At 38.3% G+C, this 22,865-nt stretch overlaps 3 protein-coding genes across 5 annotated transcripts in view; 2 read left to right on the top strand and 1 right to left on the bottom strand.

Annotated features, from left to right (window-relative positions):
* Positions 1 to 403: 403 nt before the first annotated feature.
* Positions 404 to 5,987, top strand: LOC128890529 (transcription elongation factor B polypeptide 3). Of its 2 annotated transcripts, XM_054149094.1 has the most exons (10): positions 948 to 997; positions 1,086 to 1,167; positions 1,349 to 1,617; positions 1,825 to 2,804; positions 3,083 to 3,255; positions 3,377 to 3,546; positions 3,609 to 3,700; positions 3,799 to 3,998; positions 4,065 to 4,344; positions 4,423 to 5,987. In XM_054149094.1, exons 1-10 carry the CDS (start codon positions 963 to 965, stop codon positions 4,500 to 4,502), a joined length of 2,361 nt encoding a protein of 786 aa, XP_054005069.1. In that variant the 5' UTR covers positions 948 to 962; the 3' UTR covers positions 4,503 to 5,987. The 2 variants fall into 2 exon arrangements, with proteins under 2 accessions (XP_054005070.1, XP_054005069.1); XM_054149095.1 differs by lacking the exons at positions 948 to 997; positions 1,086 to 1,167 and adding an exon at positions 404 to 839.
* Positions 5,988 to 6,487: 500 nt separating this feature from the next.
* Positions 6,488 to 12,052, bottom strand: LOC128890528 (P protein-like). 2 transcript variants are annotated; one of them, XM_054149092.1, is made up of 18 exons: positions 11,886 to 12,052; positions 11,337 to 11,456; positions 10,849 to 11,005; positions 10,589 to 10,663; positions 10,367 to 10,502; positions 10,235 to 10,307; positions 9,957 to 10,144; positions 9,778 to 9,884; positions 9,455 to 9,614; positions 9,318 to 9,389; positions 9,088 to 9,219; positions 8,768 to 9,022; positions 8,539 to 8,673; positions 8,259 to 8,453; positions 7,899 to 8,132; positions 7,537 to 7,795; positions 7,292 to 7,385; positions 6,488 to 6,899 (listed from the first exon to the last, which is right to left on the bottom strand). In XM_054149092.1, the coding sequence occupies exons 2-18, from the start codon at positions 11,425 to 11,427 to the stop codon at positions 6,812 to 6,814; spliced, it is 2,451 nt and encodes an 816-aa protein (XP_054005067.1). In that variant the 5' UTR covers positions 11,428 to 11,456; positions 11,886 to 12,052; the 3' UTR covers positions 6,488 to 6,811. The 2 variants fall into 2 exon arrangements, with proteins under 2 accessions (XP_054005067.1, XP_054005068.1); XM_054149093.1 differs by having other exon boundaries at positions 10,367 to 10,499.
* A 9,045-nt stretch (positions 12,053 to 21,097) lies between these two features.
* LOC128890012 (inhibitory POU protein) overlaps positions 21,098 to 22,865 on the top strand; it is a 26,126-nt gene continuing 24,358 nt past the window's right edge. The window contains exon 1 of the mRNA XM_054148139.1: positions 21,098 to 22,062. Coding sequence (XP_054004114.1) covers positions 21,901 to 22,062 — 162 coding nt within the window. The 5' untranslated portion in view covers positions 21,098 to 21,900. The remainder of the gene's footprint in view (positions 22,063 to 22,865) is intronic.

Below are 22,865 nucleotides of genomic sequence, written 5' to 3'. Positions count from 1 at the left end.
CGCCATCTAGCGGTGAAAATTTGGAACTATTTCTCGACAAACTTGGGTGGTTTACGAAGAGATGGCGCCACCGTAGCACGCTTTAGCTCTGTCCTTGTCACATATGCTACCCTCTCTCTCTCTCTCTCTCTCTCTCTCTCTCTCTCTCTCTCTCTCTCTTTCTTTCTCTCTCGCACAGCCACTGTAGCTCTGTCCTTATCGCACACGTTACCCCCCCACCCCCTTCTCTCTCTCTCGCACAGTGCCAAGCTACCTCCATTTGAGCTTCTAATCCATCCGCTAGATGGCTATAGCGCTGTTTGTCAGATTTTCACTGCACCACCCCCGCACCGGCCCGCACCCATCAGCCTGAATATACATGGAATGCACATGGTGTGTATGTACAATTGTACACACATGCAACGTATTGCGTTAACTACTTACCTGGTTACAAGCGAAATCACTGAGATTCATTGTTCTCTATTTATTCTGTATATTAATTAATTTATTTTGATAATTGTATTTCTTATTACAAACAATAAATTACTATTTTCATAGGAATTTTAAAATAGTTTTCGATTATCGATTAAAAATGATTGCTGTTATCTGCAGTTCATATTGTGTAAAATATACTTTCTACTTCCCGATCTGATTACAAGTGTAAATCAGTTGATAGAATTTACTGCGTGATCAATAGAAGTAAATTTCTATCGAAACTACCTTCCTCATCCGCCGTATCCATCTGTCCATGAATACGGTACAACAGCAGTTAGCAGCTGGCAGCCGCAATAATGTCTGTTGTGGATAAAATTAAGCATTATCAGCGAAATATTGAAAAATGCGATGACAATGAGGATAGAGTATGTATTGCTGCGCTAATTTCCACGTCCCTCAAATTTTTAGCGATGCTTACAATAATGCAGTTATGTAGATTAATAACGTTTGAATATAACCTCACGGTGATGTTTAAGCAAAATATCACAATGATACCTAAACCTGATGCAATATTGTCAAAAATGTAACGTACAGGATACAAGAGATTAAAAGATTCTTTTTGTTTTGAATATAAATAAATTTGTTTAATATTTATTGTAATTTGTTTCCAGTTTGCTTTGTTTCTTATACAACAGCAAACTTTTCAGAAAAATATACGAGCTTTCTTATCTAATTTTGTTCTTCTCAATTCGAGTAATTATACATTTTTAATAATATATACTTACCAATTCGTAATGTTTATTAATCCATATTTTCTGTCGTTTCAATTTTCTCCTTTTCTTGCTTAATCCTTTAAATTCGTGCATATTCGATGTATATGCATAATGGATTAACACATTAATATTTAATATATTACTTCTGAAATATGTTACAGATACTACATTGTATTTCAAAGCTATCTAATTTGCCAGTAACGGTACAGCATCTTCAAGAGACTGGTGTTGGACGTACTGTAAATGCTCTAAGGAAATACGAAGGTGGTATAGGAGATGCTGCTAAGGTACTTGTCGCAAAATGGAAAGTGATGGTGGCTAGCGAAGAAAGTAGCGACTGCGAAGATGAAGATGAAGCTTGTGTCCCTGATGCACCTGAAAGTTATAGCGATAGTCGCGAATCTCCAAAATCTGAAGAGTGTATCGTAAGGTACGGTAGAATTTCATTTTCTTATTGTTCATGTAGAACACGACATGTTTACACAACCTGGCTATTGTATTTGTTATTTATAAGATTCCTTAAAAAGATCTGACAGTTGACTTCTTTATGAATGAAATAAAAGTATCTTGTGCAATGATAAAATAATCATTATTTTCTTTAAGCAGACAGAATCATGTATTTTATATGATTTTTCAGACATAAAGGTGAAGAAACTGAAAAACATTTGCATAGGCACAAGATAGAAAAAAGTGAAATATCAAATGCTGCGCATAGTAGTAAACATGTATCAAAACAAGAATCTAAATTAAAATTGGATAAAAGTCAATCCAAAAACAATTCTGATGCTGCTAAAACTTCGTTAAGTGAGATAGAAAAGCAAAAGAAACATGATAAAAATAAACACAGCCATAAGTACCAGTCAAGAAGCGAAAAAGAATCTTTAAAGGATAATAAAAGTGCCTCTAAGAAAGAAGAAGTTCATAGTTCCAAACATCAAAATTATAGTAAATCTGATGGCTTGGAAAAATACTCTAATAAATCGTCCGATAATATTACTTTCTCTAAAAGCAACGAAGATAATCAGAAGAAACGAAAACTTGATGGTTCGAGTAGTGGAAGAAAGGAAAGTAAACGAAGAAAAAATTCAGAAAGTGAAAGCGACGACAGCAAAATTGATGTATCGTCTACTTTTGAAAAGCATAATAGTAATGCTATATCTAGTACAATTAAAATAAAAGAGGAGCCTAAAGATAAAGATGTATCAGTTAAAACCGAGATTAAGCTTGAAAAGAAAGATCCTCAGGAAAAATCAAAGGGAAATTCCAGTAAACACAGAAGCGACCCATCCTGTAGTAAGTTTAAAGACAATGGAGAAAAACATAAACATAAAAATGAACATCAAGCACGTTGTAGTAAAGATGAAAGTAAGAAAGCTGAAAGTTTGAATTCCAATAAGGAATCTTCGGAGTCAAAGCATAATAGTTCCTCTAGTGATAAGCATCGCGATAAAAGTAAAGATAGAAGTAAAAAAAAAGAGTATAAAGATGGAAAAAGTAAACACGAAAGTAAAAGTAGTAAACATTTAAAGCACTCCAAGCATGGATCAAAAGAACCAAAAGAGTTGGTAAAAATCAAGCAAGAAATAAATGGGGATGAAGGAATTGATTGCAATTCTGGTTAGTTTGTAAAAATATATTATTTTTAAGATAACAGAAAAATATGTTTATAATTATTTGCTTTTTTTACTTCAAAAGTGTGAAATACATTTCCATTTACGATTGTACTATGAGCTTATAATAATTTTCTAAAATAAAGTAGTATATTTTTATACAAAGTTGGAATATTTGAAAAACATTACCTTTTATAAAATTGTTTTAAAGAAATTGAATAATTTAGTGTTTCTACATGTGTTCTTTAGATCGGAAATTTTAATTAATTTTCCTGTTATATACAGGGGCTAGTTTTGCAGAGGCACTTGGTATGTGCACCATGGCTCAACCATCTAGAAAACGTAATAATAATCCGTCAAACTCTGGTTCAGCAAAATTGGTCAAACCAGAACAATCGACTACAAATACTAAAAAACCATTACCAAAAAGTGAATCGACGAGTACTGATCCGTTACAAGTAATTTAATTATATTGTAACAAAAATTATATTCAATTAATCAAATTTATATAAATATTATATACGAAAAATATGAAACAATCTATAAACTTTTGAATATAACGAGTATTCTTGGTTGCAGCCACCATCTCTTTTATCATCGAATGTAAAATTAGAACCATTAAGTGTGGATTTGGCATCTACGCTGCCCGAAATTAGTCCCAATTACAAACCATTACCATATATCAATCCTATGAATCGTAAAGAAGAAGATAAAGCTCTTACAGATGTGATTTATGTAAAAAATCAAAGGTATCTTTCTAATAATTGTAAGGATGTACAGTGTACGTTATATGTTGATTTCTAATTTACAGGACAAAAGTATATTCTGGAAATAAATCTAGTTATACAAGTGTGCCAACTCTGTTTGAAATGTGTATGAGAGTGCTGATAGAAAACATCGACGGTAAGAGATTTGTTAAAAAATTTTATAAATAATTTATGAAGTAATGAATATTTGAAAAAGTATTTGTTAAATAAGTTGTTTTTTGTTTACCAACATAGCACTTGAATTTACTGGCGGCGTGCCTTTCGATATAATAAAACCTGTTTTGGAACGTGCAACATCAGATCAATTGTTTATGTTGGAACATTATAATCCCTATTTAATTGAAGATACAGATTGCTTATGGCAGTTTCATTGTAATCGCGAATTTAGAAATAAACAAAGAGAGGAAATGGAATCGTGGCGTGAGATGTATATGGTATGTAACAATAAAACTCCCTTATTATTGTAATGTAATTGCGATAACATGTTTATTATATATTAGCGTTGTTTGGACGAGAGAGAAGCAAAGCTGAAAACACTCACAGCTAATATAAAACAATCAATCGACAAATCTGTTCCTGTGAGATCTACAAAACTTGCTTACGTGGATAATGTTGTAAAACCACCAAGAAACATTCTTAAAAAACAAGCCAAATATGGTACTGCAAATTCTGTACCTACTACTGCGTCCAGTTTAAAGAAAAAATTAATTAGCGGCGGAGGTCCTGCAGCCGCAACAAACATTTCTGTTCCACCACCACCCATGCCTCGTATGAAAATATGTAAGTATTTTTACAGATATCAATGAAAGGATTAGATATGTATTTCTTTATATTAATAAATGGTATTCACATTTTTAGCATCTGGTAACGTGAAGAAAACAAAAGCCCCTTTAATGGCAAAAGCTCTGCAGTTAATAAAAGGACGTTATAAACGGTAGTTTATATAAAACTTATCGATATACAACTACTTGAGTGTAAGTCATACTCATGCATTAGGTTATAATTCATTTTGCGTTTATGCATGAGTCGTATCGGTATACACTTCCGGTTACATCGCTATTTACAAAACCTGTATTCTGAACAAAAATAAGTTTACGAGGTTCGCATGCTGCGTTAGGCATTCCGCATTTTACCAAATTGATTGTGTTAAATTAATCGTGTGGTGCTTTCATATCTACTACATATAAATATTATAATCAGGTTTATAAATTGTACAAGGAAAAGGTACACTAATCGAAATTTTTAATGATCTATATAGGAATTTACAAATTTTTTTTACAAGATAACAAAGCAAATACTTTTGCGGTTCTTTATTCAAAGTGAGCAATCACGAGTAGTTGATGTTTAAGTGACAATAGCTTCAGTGCACAGATACAGAGTGTAATTAAAATATATACAACATGGAATCTCTGCTTCTGTTCGTTATGCTTAGTAATGTTTATTCGTGTAAAAAGTACCTATTCATACAAAAATTCAAAGTTCCGTCTATATTGAATTTGCTCCATTTGTTGCTGTGATTCATTAATTTCATTAGATTATAATTGTAAATATTTTCTTGTGGAAAGATCTAGGAAGATATGTAACAGAATAAATATCTTAAAAACCGAATAAAATTATATCAATCTCTAGTATTAAGAGTGTATTTTGCATTCTATCATGAGTCATAATAATAAATCTAACCTCTCGATGATATAAAGCATCACAGATTTCTCAATTTATGTAAAGATGGAGTACATTCATAAGCAGTGAATTATATATATATAATAATAATGTATTGGAAAATTCGTTAATTACAAAGGAAATCAATTAAAATCACTAATGATTAGAAACACTGTAACACTGAATTATTTTAGAAAGTAGAAGTAAATAACATTCGATACGATTTCGAAAGGATACAAAGAGGTAAGGTGAGATCTGAATCAGAGGGATTAAAAATATAATTGGTTGAATATCCAAGTATAAATAAATCTAAATGCTGCATATTAATATTTTTGTAAATTTCTGTTTGAATAGTAGACATGAATTAACACATTAACTGCCGTATCGAATTTCGGAAGCCGGCGCTTTAAATAGTATTCAATAAATACGTTTAAAGATGGCACATTTGGCTCGGCAGTCTACTTGTTAAACATTGTATGAAATTAATGTTACATTCTTCAATCCGTGATATATATGTATGTTTACGAGAGTTTGTATTGATTATTTGTTTTTAACCTAAAACATTGATGTTTTATATAATTCTTATTATAAATAAGCTACAATTCTGATCAATTGTAATTGTCGTAAGCATATGATTTAAACGATAATTTTAGCCAAATTTTGATTCATATTTCCGACAGATTATACTAGAATGATGTTTGTAAGTGAATGTATGTTATTAATTTTATGTAGAAAAAAAATAGAATTACATATGTACACCCGAATACGCAAAGTTGATCTATTTAGGAGAACTTTACGTCTTTTCAGAACAATATTAATACGATCAACTACAACAATGATAACCTGTATAATTCACAATAACGTTTTTCATTCTATAGATAAAAAAATAATATTTTAATCTTTTTGATATATAAATTCGTTTAGAATTTATTAAAATGTCGCAAATAGTTTTATATTTATTACATGTAATACATTTAGAGTACGAAGAAAATATAATTAAAAGGATAAATTAAAAATTAAGAAGAATACATTGTAACTAAAAAAAAAAAAAGAGAAAGAAAGAAAAAAAATTAAAAAAGAAAACGAATATTTAGATAATTGAATATCATATTATCGCTATGTATTTTAAAGTAAATTTTTAAGGTAAGCCCACTTAGTTTATTGAGTTTAATTTATATTTAAAAAGAATTGTGTTTAACTAGTACATTGTGACCAATGTAAGGCTACATGATAATCATGTATGTAATCAATTCCATATACATAATGGCATTCAAGGTGATGTATTTATGTTTCATTTGTAATAAAAAAATTTAATCGTCTTATAAAATATGTTATTTATGTTATTGTAAATCCAAGATATTGCTGACGAGTGTAAAAATCTTGAAAAATCCAATTCTGAAGAGACAATATAATTTGTGCAATGTTTTTTCACAATATTTTCAGTATATTAAGTTTTAGTTGTACATACTTTCTTTACTATTACAGGTATGTTATTAATGAAACGTTACAAGGAATATACCAAGTGTGTAGACATCATTTGAAACGTAGATGAATATTTTTACACCAAATACGGGTCGCAACGATTACATTATCCGTTCCAATTGAAAACGACGTGGGCGATCATTAAGTATACGGTTACTGTCATTGAACTCGTCAGCATAATTGGAAAGCCCACTCTGAAATGAACGCATTGAGCGTTATTCGTCAAATAAATTAAATTATTAAAATACGAACAATAAATTAGTGGCGAGCTTTTGTGAAAGTTAATCTGGCCACGATTTATTACTCAACCTGGATTCGAAATTTCAGTTGAAACATATCGATACAGGATATTATTATCGATTAATTATTTTGTTTGAAACTCCAATTGTGCATATTGTACGTGCATTAAGCGGAATACATATAATTTCAATAAAACTACGAATGAATTTTACGCGACAATGGCCGCCGCGCCGTATTAATCGTTATAGATTCGTGTAATCTTATTTATTATAATAGTAAAGGTAATGTATTATATTTGAAAATGTTCAACTCAGTTTTCCCACAAATTACGCTAGTGTGTACTTACTTGAAGAATTGCATAAAAGTGAATCTGTATCCATGTTGTTCGGCAACTCCTACGCAAACTACGTTAGAAGTAGCTCCAATCAAAGTTCCATTTCCTGAAAATATATCCGTCTGTTCAACCACAATAACAATAACAATAACAATACCATCGGTCATTGTGAAACTTTCTCCATTTAATCTTAGTATTTCTTATGATATATTACAAGTTTAAAAGTAGTTTGAACGTTATTTTGAAAAGTTAGTTACCTCCCATGCAGGCGCCGAAAGCCAAAGCCCATACCAAAGGTTGCAATGGTAATCCAAGTTCGCAGTTTTGTGCTAGATTAGTTACGATTCTAATCATCATTGTTGATAAAGGTACGTTATCAACGAATGCACTTGCGAATGCAGATACCCAAAGTAGCAGTAATATAGCTACTGCTAATCGTGATTCCTCGTTAACGGATAGAATAATACTTTCCGTTTGTTTCCCTATCCAGTCGATAAGACCCAAACGCGAGAGAGCCTACAATTACATAAATGTACCGAAACAGTGTTGTCAAAGGGTTCAGTTACTCAACTAACTAATTATTTAATTTTATGTAATAATCGGTAATTAATTTGTCTACCTCCATAAGAATAAATAACGACGCAAAAAATAACAAAGTGCTCCATTCCACTCGTGCCATAAGACCATCTAGATCTTCGCTATCTGCTAAAATTAACAATAGTAGGACGCCAACCAAAGCGGTCCAACCTAGAGATAAATGAAGACCGGGAATACTGTGCAGGAAAAACAGGGTGATCACGAAGATCAACGTGAATCCAGACTTGACTAGTAACCATTTATCTCGTATAGGATACTGTACAATCAAATATAAATTAATTGGAATTTACTTGTTCGACCGTTTTACGCTACTAGTCGTTTTACGCGTGCTCGCCGCGTGCGCTGAAACGATCGCAATCTTTACATCGGATTTTCTACTTACCTTTTCTTGCAGTTCCTCGAGCGTAGTTTTGTATCTCTCAAGCGCCACGCTTCCCGTCAGCAGCTTCTTCTTTAATTGCGACAGTAACCGTTGAACTTTCCTCAACAAGGTTTCCCTTACTAGATTTTCGTCCTTGCTGTAACTCGACAAACTTGCCGCCGCTCTTTGCCAAATGACAATTTCGTGTCTTAATTCCTGTCGCGATGAAACAATAACACGGAGAGAAGGTGTAAGTAATTTCGCATGTGTATTTAACACGGAAAGTAACAAATATCAATACCTGTACATCTTGTGGCTCGTCGAACCTGAGAACAGCCACGTCGCGAAAGATGTACCGTATCTGAGCGTAAACTACAATTATTACTAATACAACACCGATGCTCATATGTATCGTGAATGTATTGAAATCGACACCCTGAACGGAATAGAATGTACAACCAATAAGTATTGTAACGTGTTGTAAATACAATAAATCATTTAACGTGCATAATATCGTAATAGATATTTACGTTTTCCTTAACGTCGTGATTCGATGTAATAATTACGTTAGGCGGGTCCCCTATCGGTGTCATCGCACCACCGATATTAGAATAAACGATCATCGTTGTTAATATTGGGACCGGATTCAATTCCATTACTTCGCATAATCTGATAGTCACCGGTGTCATTAAAAGTACCGTTGTGACGTTATCTAAGAAGGCCGAGATGAACATTGTGAACAAACACAACGTATTCACGAGTGGCCATAACTTTCCTTCAGTTATCTGAAAATAACAATCGTTTCTGATACTATCGATCACAATTATTTCTGATATTTCGAAAAGTTTACCTTGAAAGCGTAAACTGCTAGCCAGTCAAATATACCCGTTTCAGCGACAACAGCGACAAGTATCATCATGGAGAACAATAACAACAATGTATCGACATCTATCCAAGAAATCAGTTCACCCATAGTCGGTCTCTGTCATCAAACAAATTGTTTCATTCCTTCAATTAATTGCATTTAATTCGCGTTACATTTCTCTATTTTCATCCCTTATTCACTTCGTTTTACAATACCTCATTTAAAGCTGCGAGTATTGCGATAGACATGGAAGACGCTAGCATGGCAGCAAGGGTTCGGTGCACAACCTAAAATGGTTTTGAACGGATCGATAATCTACCAATAATTACACTATGGACGCACTATTAATTACCTCGAATATTATTAAGACGTATAATCCTAGTAAAATCATTGCGGCATATATCACACCGTCATTTTTTTCTATAAACGACAAATCGTAAGTTATGGAAACTGCGAAACTGGATTTTAGATTTGTTTCCAACTTGATAAATATCACACCATTCTCTAATTCCCTGCAAAGTAACAAATTGCAAAGTATCGAAAGATACGAAAGATTTGGAAGCGTAGCACATTGTACGATCTACGAGTATGTATATCAGAAATTTGAAAAAGGAGGAAATTAATTCGATCGATCAGTACTACTTAAGAAACGATAAGAAATTATACAACTGTTACATTTTATCAACGTTTCCTAATGAAAAAGACCTCTGGATCCTCTGTCCAGGAAAAACATCCATTACACTTTCCGGAAGAATTGGTAATATCCATACGTCGCTTATCATCTGCCCATAAAATATCATTAATTTAAGTAAACAAGGAACGCGTACAATAGAATAGAATAACAAGCCCATCACCTTGATTTGCTTAAAGTGGTTAGACGAAGATTGATCTGTATCGTTTGTTTCGTTAATTAGTTCTAACCACACTTTTAGGTATCTCTCAGATACGTTCCTGTATTGCGTTAATTTTGTTGGCGGAAGCAGCGAACCTTCCAACGTTAGGCTAATTTGTTTGCTAAACGAGTCGCCGTACACTTTGTAGTCTGTAGAAAATTTAAGGAAACGTAAACAATTTTAGAATAATTTAAATAAATTTTGAATACGATTTTTCTTCCTTGTTGGTACAAGGATACTTTTTATTTCCCCGCTGGGTACCGAAACGTGGTGCATCGTTTCGATTTTTTCGCTCTTAATCATCAGTAGCAACTGTAATTGTAATTAAAATTAATTTCTTCTATCGATACGACGCCAACGATTGAACTTACGGTAAATACGAGCCAGCAACAAGACAATAAAGTAAATTTCATATAACGATAAAATGGTTTCCTTTTAAATTCGTGAGACTCCGCCATAATATCCTGATGCCCATCTTCATCGGGAGTTTCGTCATTTTGCGTTCTACTGTCAAAACGAGCAACCAAGTGGTTGATTTTATTAATGCAACTTACTTCTTATTATTCTATATGCATTACACTATAAATACTTACTTCAAAGGTAACGTAGACTGTCTCCCAAGAGACATGTTAACTACCAAGCAATCCTTTTTTACTCCATCCGAGGACCTAGCAAAGAGAAAATGGAAAGTCTCGAATATCTTAGGAGAAACGATCGAATGCATAGTATATTAACGTTTAACGACGAACGAAAACGATCGTTTAATCTTTAATCAGACGTGTTAGGTTTAGCGTTAGGGCCCACTGTTCTCTACTGCTTTTCGTATAGCGAATCTAACGAAAAAAATACGAACTTGTCTTCCGCAGTTTGATGAACTCGGTCGTATTCCCTTTGAAAACTTGCCAAGCTGGGATCCAAACGTATTGCTTCTGGTAGTTGACTCCAAACACGAAGTACCTCTTCTGAAATCTGACCGAACATTATCGAACTCGATATAGACGACGGAGTTCCTGCAGTGAAACGAATAAACGTTGAAGAAAGAGATTGGATAGCTATACGCACATTGCATCTCGTTCTACGCTTCAGTTAGGTCAATATTGGAAGTTGAATCGCTCCTGATGTAGCGTTCGATCAGTTACCAAGTATATACATGTATAAGTATGCGTACGATGAAAACTGAGCGCAAGAAAGGCTGTATGTATCGAAACTAAACTTTTCAACCAAACAATTTATCCATTTTAAATGTTGTATTTATATTGTATTGTATAGTCGGTCGCGACTATCGCGACATCGCGAGAGAAATGCATCTATACAAACACAGATTTCAAATATTTGATGTACCTGGTGTCCCACGGCTACACCGAGATCCTTTTCTGAGGAACATCGGTGTTCGTAATCCAGCTTCATCTTCGCTCGTGTCGTTTTGAGACATTGCAATATGCCGTTGATTCTAACGTTGAACTGAACAAAATCGAACATTACTGACCGATACTAAACATAATAAAATATCTAATATACATTTGAACAGCTAGTATCATAGTTCATCTGGAGCTAATATTTAAACAATCGACCTTAATTTATTTGTTCGGAAGATCAAATAATACAAATATTCAAACCGAAAGAAAAACAAGTGATACGGTACTCGTACTTCTACGTATGTACTATGTATGTATACGTGTACACGATCTTATTGTTAGTGCAAGAAAAAAGCTAGTATAGCAGAAAATATTATAGATATTTGTACGGGTACTTGTGTTTAAATAAATAAACAATTCAAAACGTTATTTTATGTCTTTCGAAAGCATTTCAATGATAATTTACCGATTGACATTTTTCGATAAACGATAACGTATTACGAATTTAATGAATGATTAAGATTAAACCACTAACCTTGAACAAATAAAGTATAACAGTTACACTTGGAGTAGTTTCTGGCAACGTAGCTGCACTACGAGCGATTAATTTTCATCGAATTTTGAACATTATCATTGAGAACTGGTCTGGAGACACGTGCGAACGGAAACAGCGAGGACATGGAACTACAATCGATGTTCCATGATTCAAACTTATCCGTCCCTGGTAGCGGTCAAAATCACAGTCGTGTGTTTACATACTCGATATATTATTATACTTACCGTTTCCGATTAGCACTTGTTAAAATTTCAACACACTGTATACGTATGTATGTATATGAAAATAACGTATAATTAAATAGAGACAAATACAACGAACTACGAGAATTTTTATTAATGCTATAGTTGGAGCGTAATGTATAAAATATTGTGCATTACCCGTTTGTATAAGCACTTTTTAAAAATGACAAGAAAACAGCAACGTTCAGGATCAATCCAAAGTACTGAATAGCGCACATTTCAAAAGGAGCTCCGGGTATTCTTGTTCTCGACTTTGAGCTAACACGATATTCGATTAAACGGTATTCAAATTGAAAATCAATATACGCAAAGTGGAAGTTTCATATTACAAATAAATATGCAGCACATACGTGGAACTACTTATTTCATGAAAGGTAAGCGCTTGTGGTCGAATTCTGGATAAAATCGAGTAGGCAGTGTCTTCGCCAGCTTCGATAGCACCATCTACAGTTCCTGGCCAATTGACAGCATACTCGCTCGAAGCGAAGAAAATCCTTGCAAAACGGGGATACATCGCTCGCATAAAATTCAAAATGTCTCCAAGGAAAAATACCTCGAACAGTATAGTATACCTATCATCCGGAGTCCCTATGTAATTAATATGATTAGAGATGGAGGTAGGCTTCATCACGCTCATAGGATTACTATCTACTCTTCGAACGTTTGATATGGGACTCCATTCTTCATATTTTACATAGTTTAGAGCTTGAGTGGTTTCAAAACATTCATTCAACGTATCAAATAATTCTTTTCTATGGGTCTGTGTAGCATTAGATTCGTCAAGGAATCCAGCGAGCACAGGTTGTTCTGAATCACCTTGCGTTGCGTTATAAACAATATTTACATTGGTACTGGTATCCCACGTGGTTATAATGTCTTTCACGTACGCGGTAATCCACGGCGATGTTTTGTAAATAACTTTGAAAAATACATTTTTGCCCGTCGCGTACAGGCTTCGAGGATCGAACGAATGTTCTGACGGTGATTCAATAACAATATCATCGTGCATTGACGGCGCTACCGCTACGACTACGTATTCGCACCTATACAATAAACTTTATATAGAATATTTGTCTTTATTCCACCTACGGTGATTTCTTCTACTACAAAGTAATACTTGTGACAGTATTTTTCTGTAAATACGTATGCTCGTCGATCGTTAAATCTGATTTCCTTAACGCGTTCTACGAGTTTTATTTTTCCATTTTGTTGTTGAATTTTTTTAAACAATTCTTGCACAATTTTAGTCATACCACCCTGAAAATGATCACGTCAATGATACAATGGTTCGCCAAACACACATCTGTGGATATTCTCCAAGAATTGAAGGTGAGAATTGTTGCGCGTACTTGTACGTAATATCGATTGCTATTGCCTATCGTAATTTTCAATCGATTAAAAATACCAGAAGCACCGTTCAACATAACAAGCAGCCATAGCGCCGAAACATCATCGAGATTTCTCGTAGCTGTTAAATATAATAGCTGATACAATATGTATATCTTGTATAGCTTCGAAATTAATTTAAAATTATTCTTGAAGGAAATTAATTATAATTGTTATTACCACACGTGCTGCAAATAAATGATCGACATAATGTACGTGTGTAGGGAAGATGTATGACTCTATGCAATAACTGTTCAACGCTTGTTTCTGCGAGCCGTTTCGCTTCCTCGTGATTAGTATAACTACTAAATCTAGAATCCGAAGCATTTTCTTCGATCTAAATCAATAAATTAAAATACTATATACCATAACACAGGGTATTCCGTGTAAAGTGTTACAAGTTACGTCATCAAAATACACTGTCTACAACGTACAACTCTAAAAGGCTATACATGTTTGTATATTATTATGTTGAACCTTGTAAACTTCGCCTAGGCTACACTTGTTTAAAACCTGAACTTGTATGCCATTCTTTCATCGGCATGAATAATATAATTCTCTAGTAATGTTTGACCAAAGAGTTTAGGAACAGTCTGTATACAACAAAGTTTGTAGAAACGTTCAACTTCCCTACAGTTTCTGTTAGCTTGTGCATGCTGTTAGTGTATATAGTGTATTTATTCATTGAAAATGGAGTAACAGAATGTTACAAGAAATGATCATTTTGATACATAGAACACCATTTACTAAATTAAAATGTTGATCTATGTTACCGTTTGAAGAAAATTGTAAACTTCTGGTCCATGGCATCTAGGCAAATTTCGCGAAGGTCCATGTTTTGTAAACAGTATTGTTTTCTTGGTATCGGTATCGTGTCCATGATCAGTCTTTATATGAAGTGTTTTCAGCAGATCGGTCACACGATATTGGAAGGAATTTGCGTGAAAAGTTTCGCTGTAATCTTTTCGAATTCGGCCCCCTATCTCTTCTATTTACACGTACATATACATATGTATATTTTACATTAACTCTAATAAATCGCGTTATTTAAATTAGTACTATGAGAACTAGTATGTCGCAAGATGAAATTTAAATAGGTTAGAAGATTCATAATTAAGTTATACGAAAACCATTATCAAATACTATCGATCAATTCACCATGATTTCTTATAAAAAATAGTAATTACCATTTGCTTCGATGATTAATACGTCTAACCCTGCTTTTCTCTTTAGTATATTGTATGCGCAAGTAAGGCCAGTCAATCCAGCTCCTATTATTATAATGTCAAAGTCGTTGTAATCTTCCGTAACGAATTCGTCATCGTCAAAATCAGAAGTCATACGTGGCTAGTATTATTTTTACGTTTACTCGCATTTCAATTCCTTTACGGTATACAGTTTGATCATTTTCATTATTCGGTTTGAAGGTAGCAAATTTAAGAGACGCGTTGAATAATAAATGAGAATTGGATTGCGATAGAATGTACGGGATATTCGAGAACTAATAGTTGGAGTTTCAAACGAGACGCGAACGGTTCGTATGTATCTCGGTAGTTTCGAAAGGGTTGAGCAAGTTACCTCTGTCCCTGCATCCAAATGTCCGTTTCACGGGCTCGATGGTCAATGAGGTACGGTAGAAGGTGGTTTATTTAAAGGATATCCACGAAGATCCAACAATTTTGTCAGGGTAGCAAGACGAGATCAACTTTCATACAGAAATTTCAATATGTAACGTCTGAAAAATAACGGTTGCCATCGTCTGGAAACAGTTAGTCCCTTGATAATTCAAGCAACTTTTAACTGCAACCTTTATAACTCCCGAGATGGCTTCTTCTTCTTCCCTACCCTTCCGGTTCGTCCTAGAAGCGTTACTTTCTTCCGCCCCCTTTACGACTGGTCTACTCTCTCTTTACGGAGTTGTACATCTTAAATAATTGATCCTAACGTAGTTGCCGGCGTTTTTATAACTGTTTTACCGTCCACTGTTGCCGCTGTGATATGCATAATTTAGCTGTCGGTTTTTAAACTTAAGTCCCTGGACGTGGAGGTGTGAAAAGACGAAACAACTATTGGGAATTGATCCGTTTCATCGATACACATCCATAACTCTCTTCTATTACTCGTTGATCCAGTTCTTGTCTGCGCGTGGTACGATTTACAGGAATAATCGAGCGATTAAGGCCAGATTCGGAAAGTTGCGTCGTTCGGTCGACATCGATATCCTCTTCCTCGTTCGAAGAAATCAAAGAAATCGACGGAGCTTTAATTCAGTCTCAGCTTTGTTACAGAAGCGCGCAGCTATTTAGACGCACGATAACATTTTCGCCAAGAATAAACTTTCCGAATACCGGATGCAACAACGTCTTCCTTCGAGAAGAACTTTGACAGTGCCCCGCGGGTACATTACTAGGATTGCCGCCACCAATTGAACTCTCTCGACTTGCCGAGGAGCTGGTTCCCTCGTGTCTGCAAACAGAGTCGCCCGAGGCGACACCGCCGCGCCGCGCTGCGCCGTTCAAACACCCAATCGCTCGATTCATAACGATGAAGTAACTCGAAAATTCTCCATTGTTAACGTTATTTGACTTTGCCGCGCGTTGGTCGAGCTGATCTGCATAATAGGTATTAATTAGATAGGTATTAATCGAATGTCCACCTTGGTAGAATAACTTGTCTAGCTTGATTCAAGTAGCCTGGCCGACGGATACTCGAAGACAGACTACTTACATACGATATAAAAGAAATCGATTAATCGAGAACGTTGAGAAAAGAATAGACCGTTTGGGAATGGTAGGAGGAAACCGCGAGTGTCGATTCGGGTTCGCGGGTGGCGTACGCTCGTCATCTTATCGGCATGCGGCACCTCGAGATTGGTCGGTCCCCTAGCTAGAGATCGAATATCATCGAAGCGTAGTTTCCGGGCAGGTAGTTTGATTTCCGTTGAGTTTGGTCGCTGGTACACGGTTCGTCGCGTTCGTGGTCTCGCTTTATACAGCCGAAATTCCCAGTAAGATGCAAGAGGACACTAACAGAAGGAAGAAGCAACGGTGGCGGAGGAACGGGTGGCGGTGAGGTAGGGAGGAAGGGAGGAATTCGTAATATAGAGGGCCGCTCTACGACTCCGTTGGGAGGAATTCCGGGGTACGTTTTAAATTGCTGCATCCCCAACCTCCTTGTTTATGTATGCTACCGTGTTTCTTATTCTTGTGCGGCAGCGAAGGAGAGCGCGCGCCGCCCTAACTTTATGTGCACAGTGCCGGCATAAGTATGCAATCTATGCGTCGGTGTGACCGTATCGCTGTCTGCGTGATCGTACATGTGAAAGCGAGAGGTTTCGCGTGGTACGGGGGTCGAGGATGTATGAGTGGCCGCGCACACGCGATCGCACCCGCGCCCGCTACGTCTATGTATTGTATGGTGAAACGTGGTCCTACGTTTCCTCTCGGCGTGTTCCAACCGCCCCACGATCTGCCCATTTTCTCCCGTGGATTCTTTTCGTGTTTCGAGCCAGCTAGACTCTTTCTTCTTACTTCCACCGACCACCCTCCGTCCCGCTGCCGGCCAAGTCTTACCTCCTCCTTCGTCTTTGCTCCTCTGCTTCTACCTTCCGGCACCAATTGCTGTAATCTATGGCCTATGCTCGTGGATTTAACCCTGGAATTGAGCTACGGTGATTTGTATGGTTTATTAATATTGCACGATATCGGGAATGGAACTTGGCCCTGGGTTTTCATAGATTTTCAACGACGATCGAATGATTATACCTACGCGAGCAGCCAAGATGTCGGTTCACGATGTCTTGCAAACCAATTACTGGCAGCCCAGTTCCGCGGATCTCGATACTCGAAAATCGGCGGTGTTCGCGAAATATTTATCAGCTTTCGCGAACACGGAAATCGAGTTTCTCCGAAAGGTCACGGTGTTGCGAATAGCTGGAAGATATTTTACATTCTTATTACATCGTAGGTTGCATTTGTTCTATGGAATATCCCTTGGACTGCGACGCGTTGGGACGCAGTACCGTCTAAACCTGAACGACCAACTCGTGCTCCTGCTACACGTAAAAAAGATAGTTTGTATCGCGTTATACGTTAAAGATTTTGTCGGATTTGTACGACAAACGTAAGATGTCGTTGGCGAAAATGGCGCAAAACTCTTTACTCGACGTTTTTATCCATCAGCAAGTGAATCAACGACTGTTGAATAAATGAGGAATCGTGCGAGGCGAGAACGAGGGAATGTTCCGCGTGGGAAACTGTTTAGAAGAACGTGGAAACTCTGAAAATGACAGTCGCACGAGTCCTCGCACCGTGAGATATTCGGCTAATCTACCTCGACAAAATTACTTTTTCTCGTTCAACTAATTCGAAACGTGTTTACGTACCGATTTATTAACCATCATTTTCTTCTGTTTTTATCGAAGTTTTCGCTACGTACATAGTCGGCTATTTCTTTTACTCGTATGCAATTTAAAAACGTCCAGCCTTACGCAAAATAATAGTTGCGTGTAGAATCTTGGAGACCGCAACCGTTGTTGCATTACATCAACGAAACATACTTATTACGTCAATTAGAAAAATAATATGTCACGGCCACGTAATTTCTGGTTTATTCTCATTTACCCCATTTTTGAACAACTGCGCCGGTCGTCTACTGTAGAGTAATTGTTGCCTTGAATCGAAGTTACCAACTGCAGCTCGCAGCCAGCAGCTGGCCTGATTATACGTATATCGTATGTATGTACGTATGTACGTTCGAGTCCCAACTTATTCCCTTTCGCTGGAAACGCACCATATTTTCCAGCTAGGTTAGCTACTCGTATCGTTAAAATCTGTTTTATAATTTCAGTTTCTTTTCTTACCTGGTACACACAGGAATAAAGTAAGATTTCTTCTATTCGTTGATTTACTTTGTCCGCGAATCTCGGCGGTGAAAAATTCATGTTTCTTTAAGGAGAAAGAAGCGAACGAAAAGAATATTTGCATCCTGTTCTTTCGTGTCTAGAGTGTCCCAGGAATCGTTAGCATTCTTACTTGGGCTCGAGGAATCAATTTTGTCGAAGAAGGAAGACTCGCTCGTCGAGGAAGATCGCCACGTTCCGTCGTTCGAAAGGACGCGCAAGGACAGAGCTGGAGCTGCATCGCGAAGACCCGAGGCGAGGAGATCGAAACGCGGCAGTAAACCTACTAGGCGTAGGTTTTGATGGCAGACAGCGGTGACGAGTCGGCCGTGGACCGAGGATGAGGAGAAGTTGGGGGATCGGGTCGGAGGGAAGGTTTAGATACCTTGTCGAGGATAGGCTGCCGGTGCAAGTAGGTTTAATATTTGATACCACGAGCTGGTCATCCTGCCGAGGCGATAACACAGGCCCCGCGGGAACCTTCCGGCCAACATCCCTTGGAAAACGACTGCCGCCAAACTCGCTGGCCCTCGCCTCGCGCCTCTCGCTGCCCACTGCTTCCTCTTCCATCGTACACGTTCTATCTCGTGTACCGCTACTTTGTCCTTTCGTCTTCTTTCGGTTGACCCGTCTAGCGCAACCACATCACCTTCGGCTTTCCTACTGCCGAACGCCAAGGGCCGCCGCGCCGCGCCGCGCCGGGCCGGGCCGGGCCGGGCCGCGCCGGTTTCTTCCTTTTCCCTGAAACGAACGATTGTCCGTGTTCGCTTCGACCGATAAATACGGTTATCCCTACCTATACTCTATGGATGCACTGCTTGCAGTGATCGATAGCAGCTACCCCATTTCCCATTTGCAGTGCGGATAAGCAAAATGAGAACAGGAATAACGTATTTATAAAGGTAAGCGCGTTACACCATTCACGTTTCGGTGAATATTTGTTGCGTTTGAAAAGTTTGATCGTTTACAGGCCAATGAAAAAATCAACTTGTGCGTTGGTCAATTGGATTAGAATACGAGAATCAAGAATAACGTGAAACGGCTTTATTCGTTTATTGGATCGACGAAAGTCCCGGAGCTTTGCGGGAGTAACAGAGGGGAACTGGGTTACGAAGGCTCCATGACACCTTAAAAATTCATTATGAAATAGCTCACACAAATCTGCACTTACTACGAAGGCACAACCGATCGAGTAGCGGTGTAGTCAATCGTTAAAATACTCTCGATTGGTTCAGGATTTCAAACGTACATTCGATCATTAATCCTTGTCAATAATATAGCGATCCGATAGGTACTAGCGTTTTAGAAAATCTCCAAATTCGATCGCGGTAACAGCTGACCATTCGAGAAAAATGTATTATTACAGCGGATGTTGAAGTATTTAAAAAATATTTGCATACGACTAAAAGACTATTTTAAATAGTGATTATTCGAATCGACGTTGGTTAACCACAATTGAACTGTGACACGGGCGGATCGATTATTTCCGTAAATAATGGACGGGCTCTTTTAAAACGAAACTGTACGAAGGTGAAAACATAACCAATTTCGGTAGAAATATGTATCTGTGTACGCCCGTTCTTTGAAAAAATGGCGCCGATTGCGATGACGTCTTACTTCGATTTGTGTCGTTTCACGAGTTGACGTTGCAAGGACTTTTGCTCTGGTGCGCTAACATCATCGGGGGATTCAAGATAAACAAGACAACTTACCAGAACAAGTTTCGACTATCCCTAAACTCTAAAAAATTCAAGATTAATTCTAAAACTTATCTTTCGGCAAAGTTACCAACAGCCGTTTCAACGAGATGGGACACCGCGCGGAAACCCTTTTTGAAACTCATCGTCCAACGCGAGGGGGTGGGAGCGAGGATGTGTGCGTGTGTGTCGTACGAAACCGATATCCAGAAGTATGTACGCGGGTGGTGAAAATTACGAAGGTATCGGTGTTGGAGTTGCGATTCGCTGATGGCATCAAAAGCAAACGACGAGCGGCGGTGTTAAATCGAAGGACGAGCGGGGACCGACCGGTTTACGACACGGCTACTAATCCAACAACGGTAACGGCGAGAGCCGGGCAAGAGATTTCGCGCGGTGATCGAACAAAAGCACGACGTGGAAGAAGAAATGTATGTAGCGTAGAATGTAGGTAGAAGACACGAGGCGCCTTTGACGAGACAAGGTTGCGCGGAGCAAGGTTCGGTACGCGAACGGGGGTGGCTCATCGGTGGCTAGGAAGGGTGTGGAACGATGGTGGGAGAGGATAGAAAAAAAGAGGATGGAACGTGCGAGAGGGATAAAAAAGGAGAGGTAGAGGGAGGGTAGAATGTAGGAAGGATGGACAAACGGGTGGTCGCGGTTAGCGACACCCACGCCAAACGCGAAAGCAAGGGCAAAGATGGCCGACGTGGATCAGATTAGGGGCGCACGCGTGACCGTGTTAGACTCCGCCTATGCACGGCGTATACCCCTCCGTTCCGGTTGTTCTCGACTCACCCCGTGTCGAACAACCCCTCTCGCAGCGAGCACGCGCCGATCCGCGAATCTCCTGGGTAGCCGCCACCCCCTGCCCCAACGTTTCCCTCTTCTTCGTCTACTCCCGCCATCCCCCGTGGAAGAGTTCATCCGCGGAGCACTCTTCGGCGGCCAGTCAGCGCCAAAAAGTGCAGAGCATCAGGACAACATTCGCGTATGATTCTGCCTGGCTAATTATACCTACCGACATAATATATTTAAATTCTGTTTACTTGCCGCGGATGTTCGATCGGTGATTGTGATACGTTGTGCGGACCAACGTGCCCGACCGTGTCATCCTACCTCGGGCTGGTGACGCTGTTCCTTTTCTCGGCAATGGACTTGTTTCGATCAACTCTGCTCCTCGATACAAAGTTATTTATTGGTATTTAGCGGAGTAACGACGTGCTCTACGTTTCTCTTGTGCAGTGCAAGCAACGCCGGATTTACTCAAACACCAGTCGAGATGTTCGATCGCCATCACTGTGACGGTTAGGACATAGGGCAGGGGGCAAAACAGTGCGGGTCGAACCGTGGTGCGCGCGATCACGTACAACCATGCGAGATCCACGATCGCTTCGGTCGATCGCAGTTAAACCGGCAGATTGATTGGTCGTCCGCTCGAGCTTGATAGAGATGAGTCGTATACCTCGTGAGAGAGGAGCGTAGATGTACCAAGACCGCGAGTGCGCAACCCTTTACGGTGATCCATCGTTTCTACCGTCGGCATCGGCGTCGGTGCATCGGAATCCTATCTAAGTGATACCGAGGGCAAAAGTACTTGAAGGCCGTAGGCTGCGAGGACATTGAGAATTCTTATCACACAGATGCGAACCGCGAATATTGCGGCGAAGAGGAAACGCAGCTATCGCTGCTAGTATCGCTCCATTCGAGGCTGCCAGTTTTCGACTGGTTTAAGTCTAAGTCTAAGCTTAGACTTAGTTGGATACAGGATGATGTACTCACCGGACAAGATGATGGGGAGCAAGGGACTTCACGGGGCACCGATCACTGCCCCGGGCTGTTTTCCTTCGGGGAGGTATTCGCCGCCACCTTACCGTGCCGCCCCGGACCCCATGCCGCCGCCGCCGCGACGCTGTATGCCTAATCCTACGGTGAGTACTCATCGCCTTCTTTACCAAATAATCCAAACTGTCTTGTTCACACGATACATACGCAACGTAAACTTTTATTTTCGACCGTGCAAATACCTATTGTTTATGTCGTAAGAATGTTGCGTCGCGGTCGGTCACGTATACTATATACCGTAACGCATGTTGGAAAATTCCAATTAAATGTCGTAGTAAACAATGCATTATACGCGAAGGGGTTGGCGGGTGAAGAATCGCTACGATACATTTGGGATGTAAGGTAGCGATAAAACAGACATCGAAAGTTTGCGTCATCCATTTTCATTGGTCTCGAGTTTCCCTCGACACATATACAACACAGTTTCTGTATCCGTCGTTTATCTTCCCGTCGCTTACGATACGTGCCACCAATGTGTACCATTTGAACTCTTTCGCCGAAATTTCTATGAATAATTTTCATTGGAAATCAATCTTCTCGATGTTTTAGCTCACCAATCTTGCACGTTTTTCGATTTAACTGTACTCGTTACGTACGGTTAACGATAATCGTGGACTTTCTTACAGGAAGCTATCTTTGAAAAACTTGGTGTACAAATACTTTTTCGAGCTACTGTACTATATCGTAAGGATTTAAACAGAATGGCAGTCGTACATTCGCTACCCTGACAGCTATGGTACTTTCCTCGACGTATCCACCACGAAGGCACGAATCTCTCTTTGCAGACTCTCTCTATCTTTTTCTCTCTATCTCTATCTCTATCTCTCTCTCTCTATCTATCTTCTCTCTCTCTCTCTCTCTCTCTCTCTCTCTCTCTCTCTCTCTCTCT

Source organism: Hylaeus anthracinus, unplaced genomic scaffold, assembly GCF_026225885.1.
Source record: "Hylaeus anthracinus isolate JK02 unplaced genomic scaffold, UHH_iyHylAnth1.0_haploid 12000, whole genome shotgun sequence".
Taxonomy (NCBI): domain Eukaryota; kingdom Metazoa; phylum Arthropoda; class Insecta; order Hymenoptera; family Colletidae; genus Hylaeus; species Hylaeus anthracinus.
This window is presented reverse-complemented; position numbering and strand designations above follow the sequence as displayed.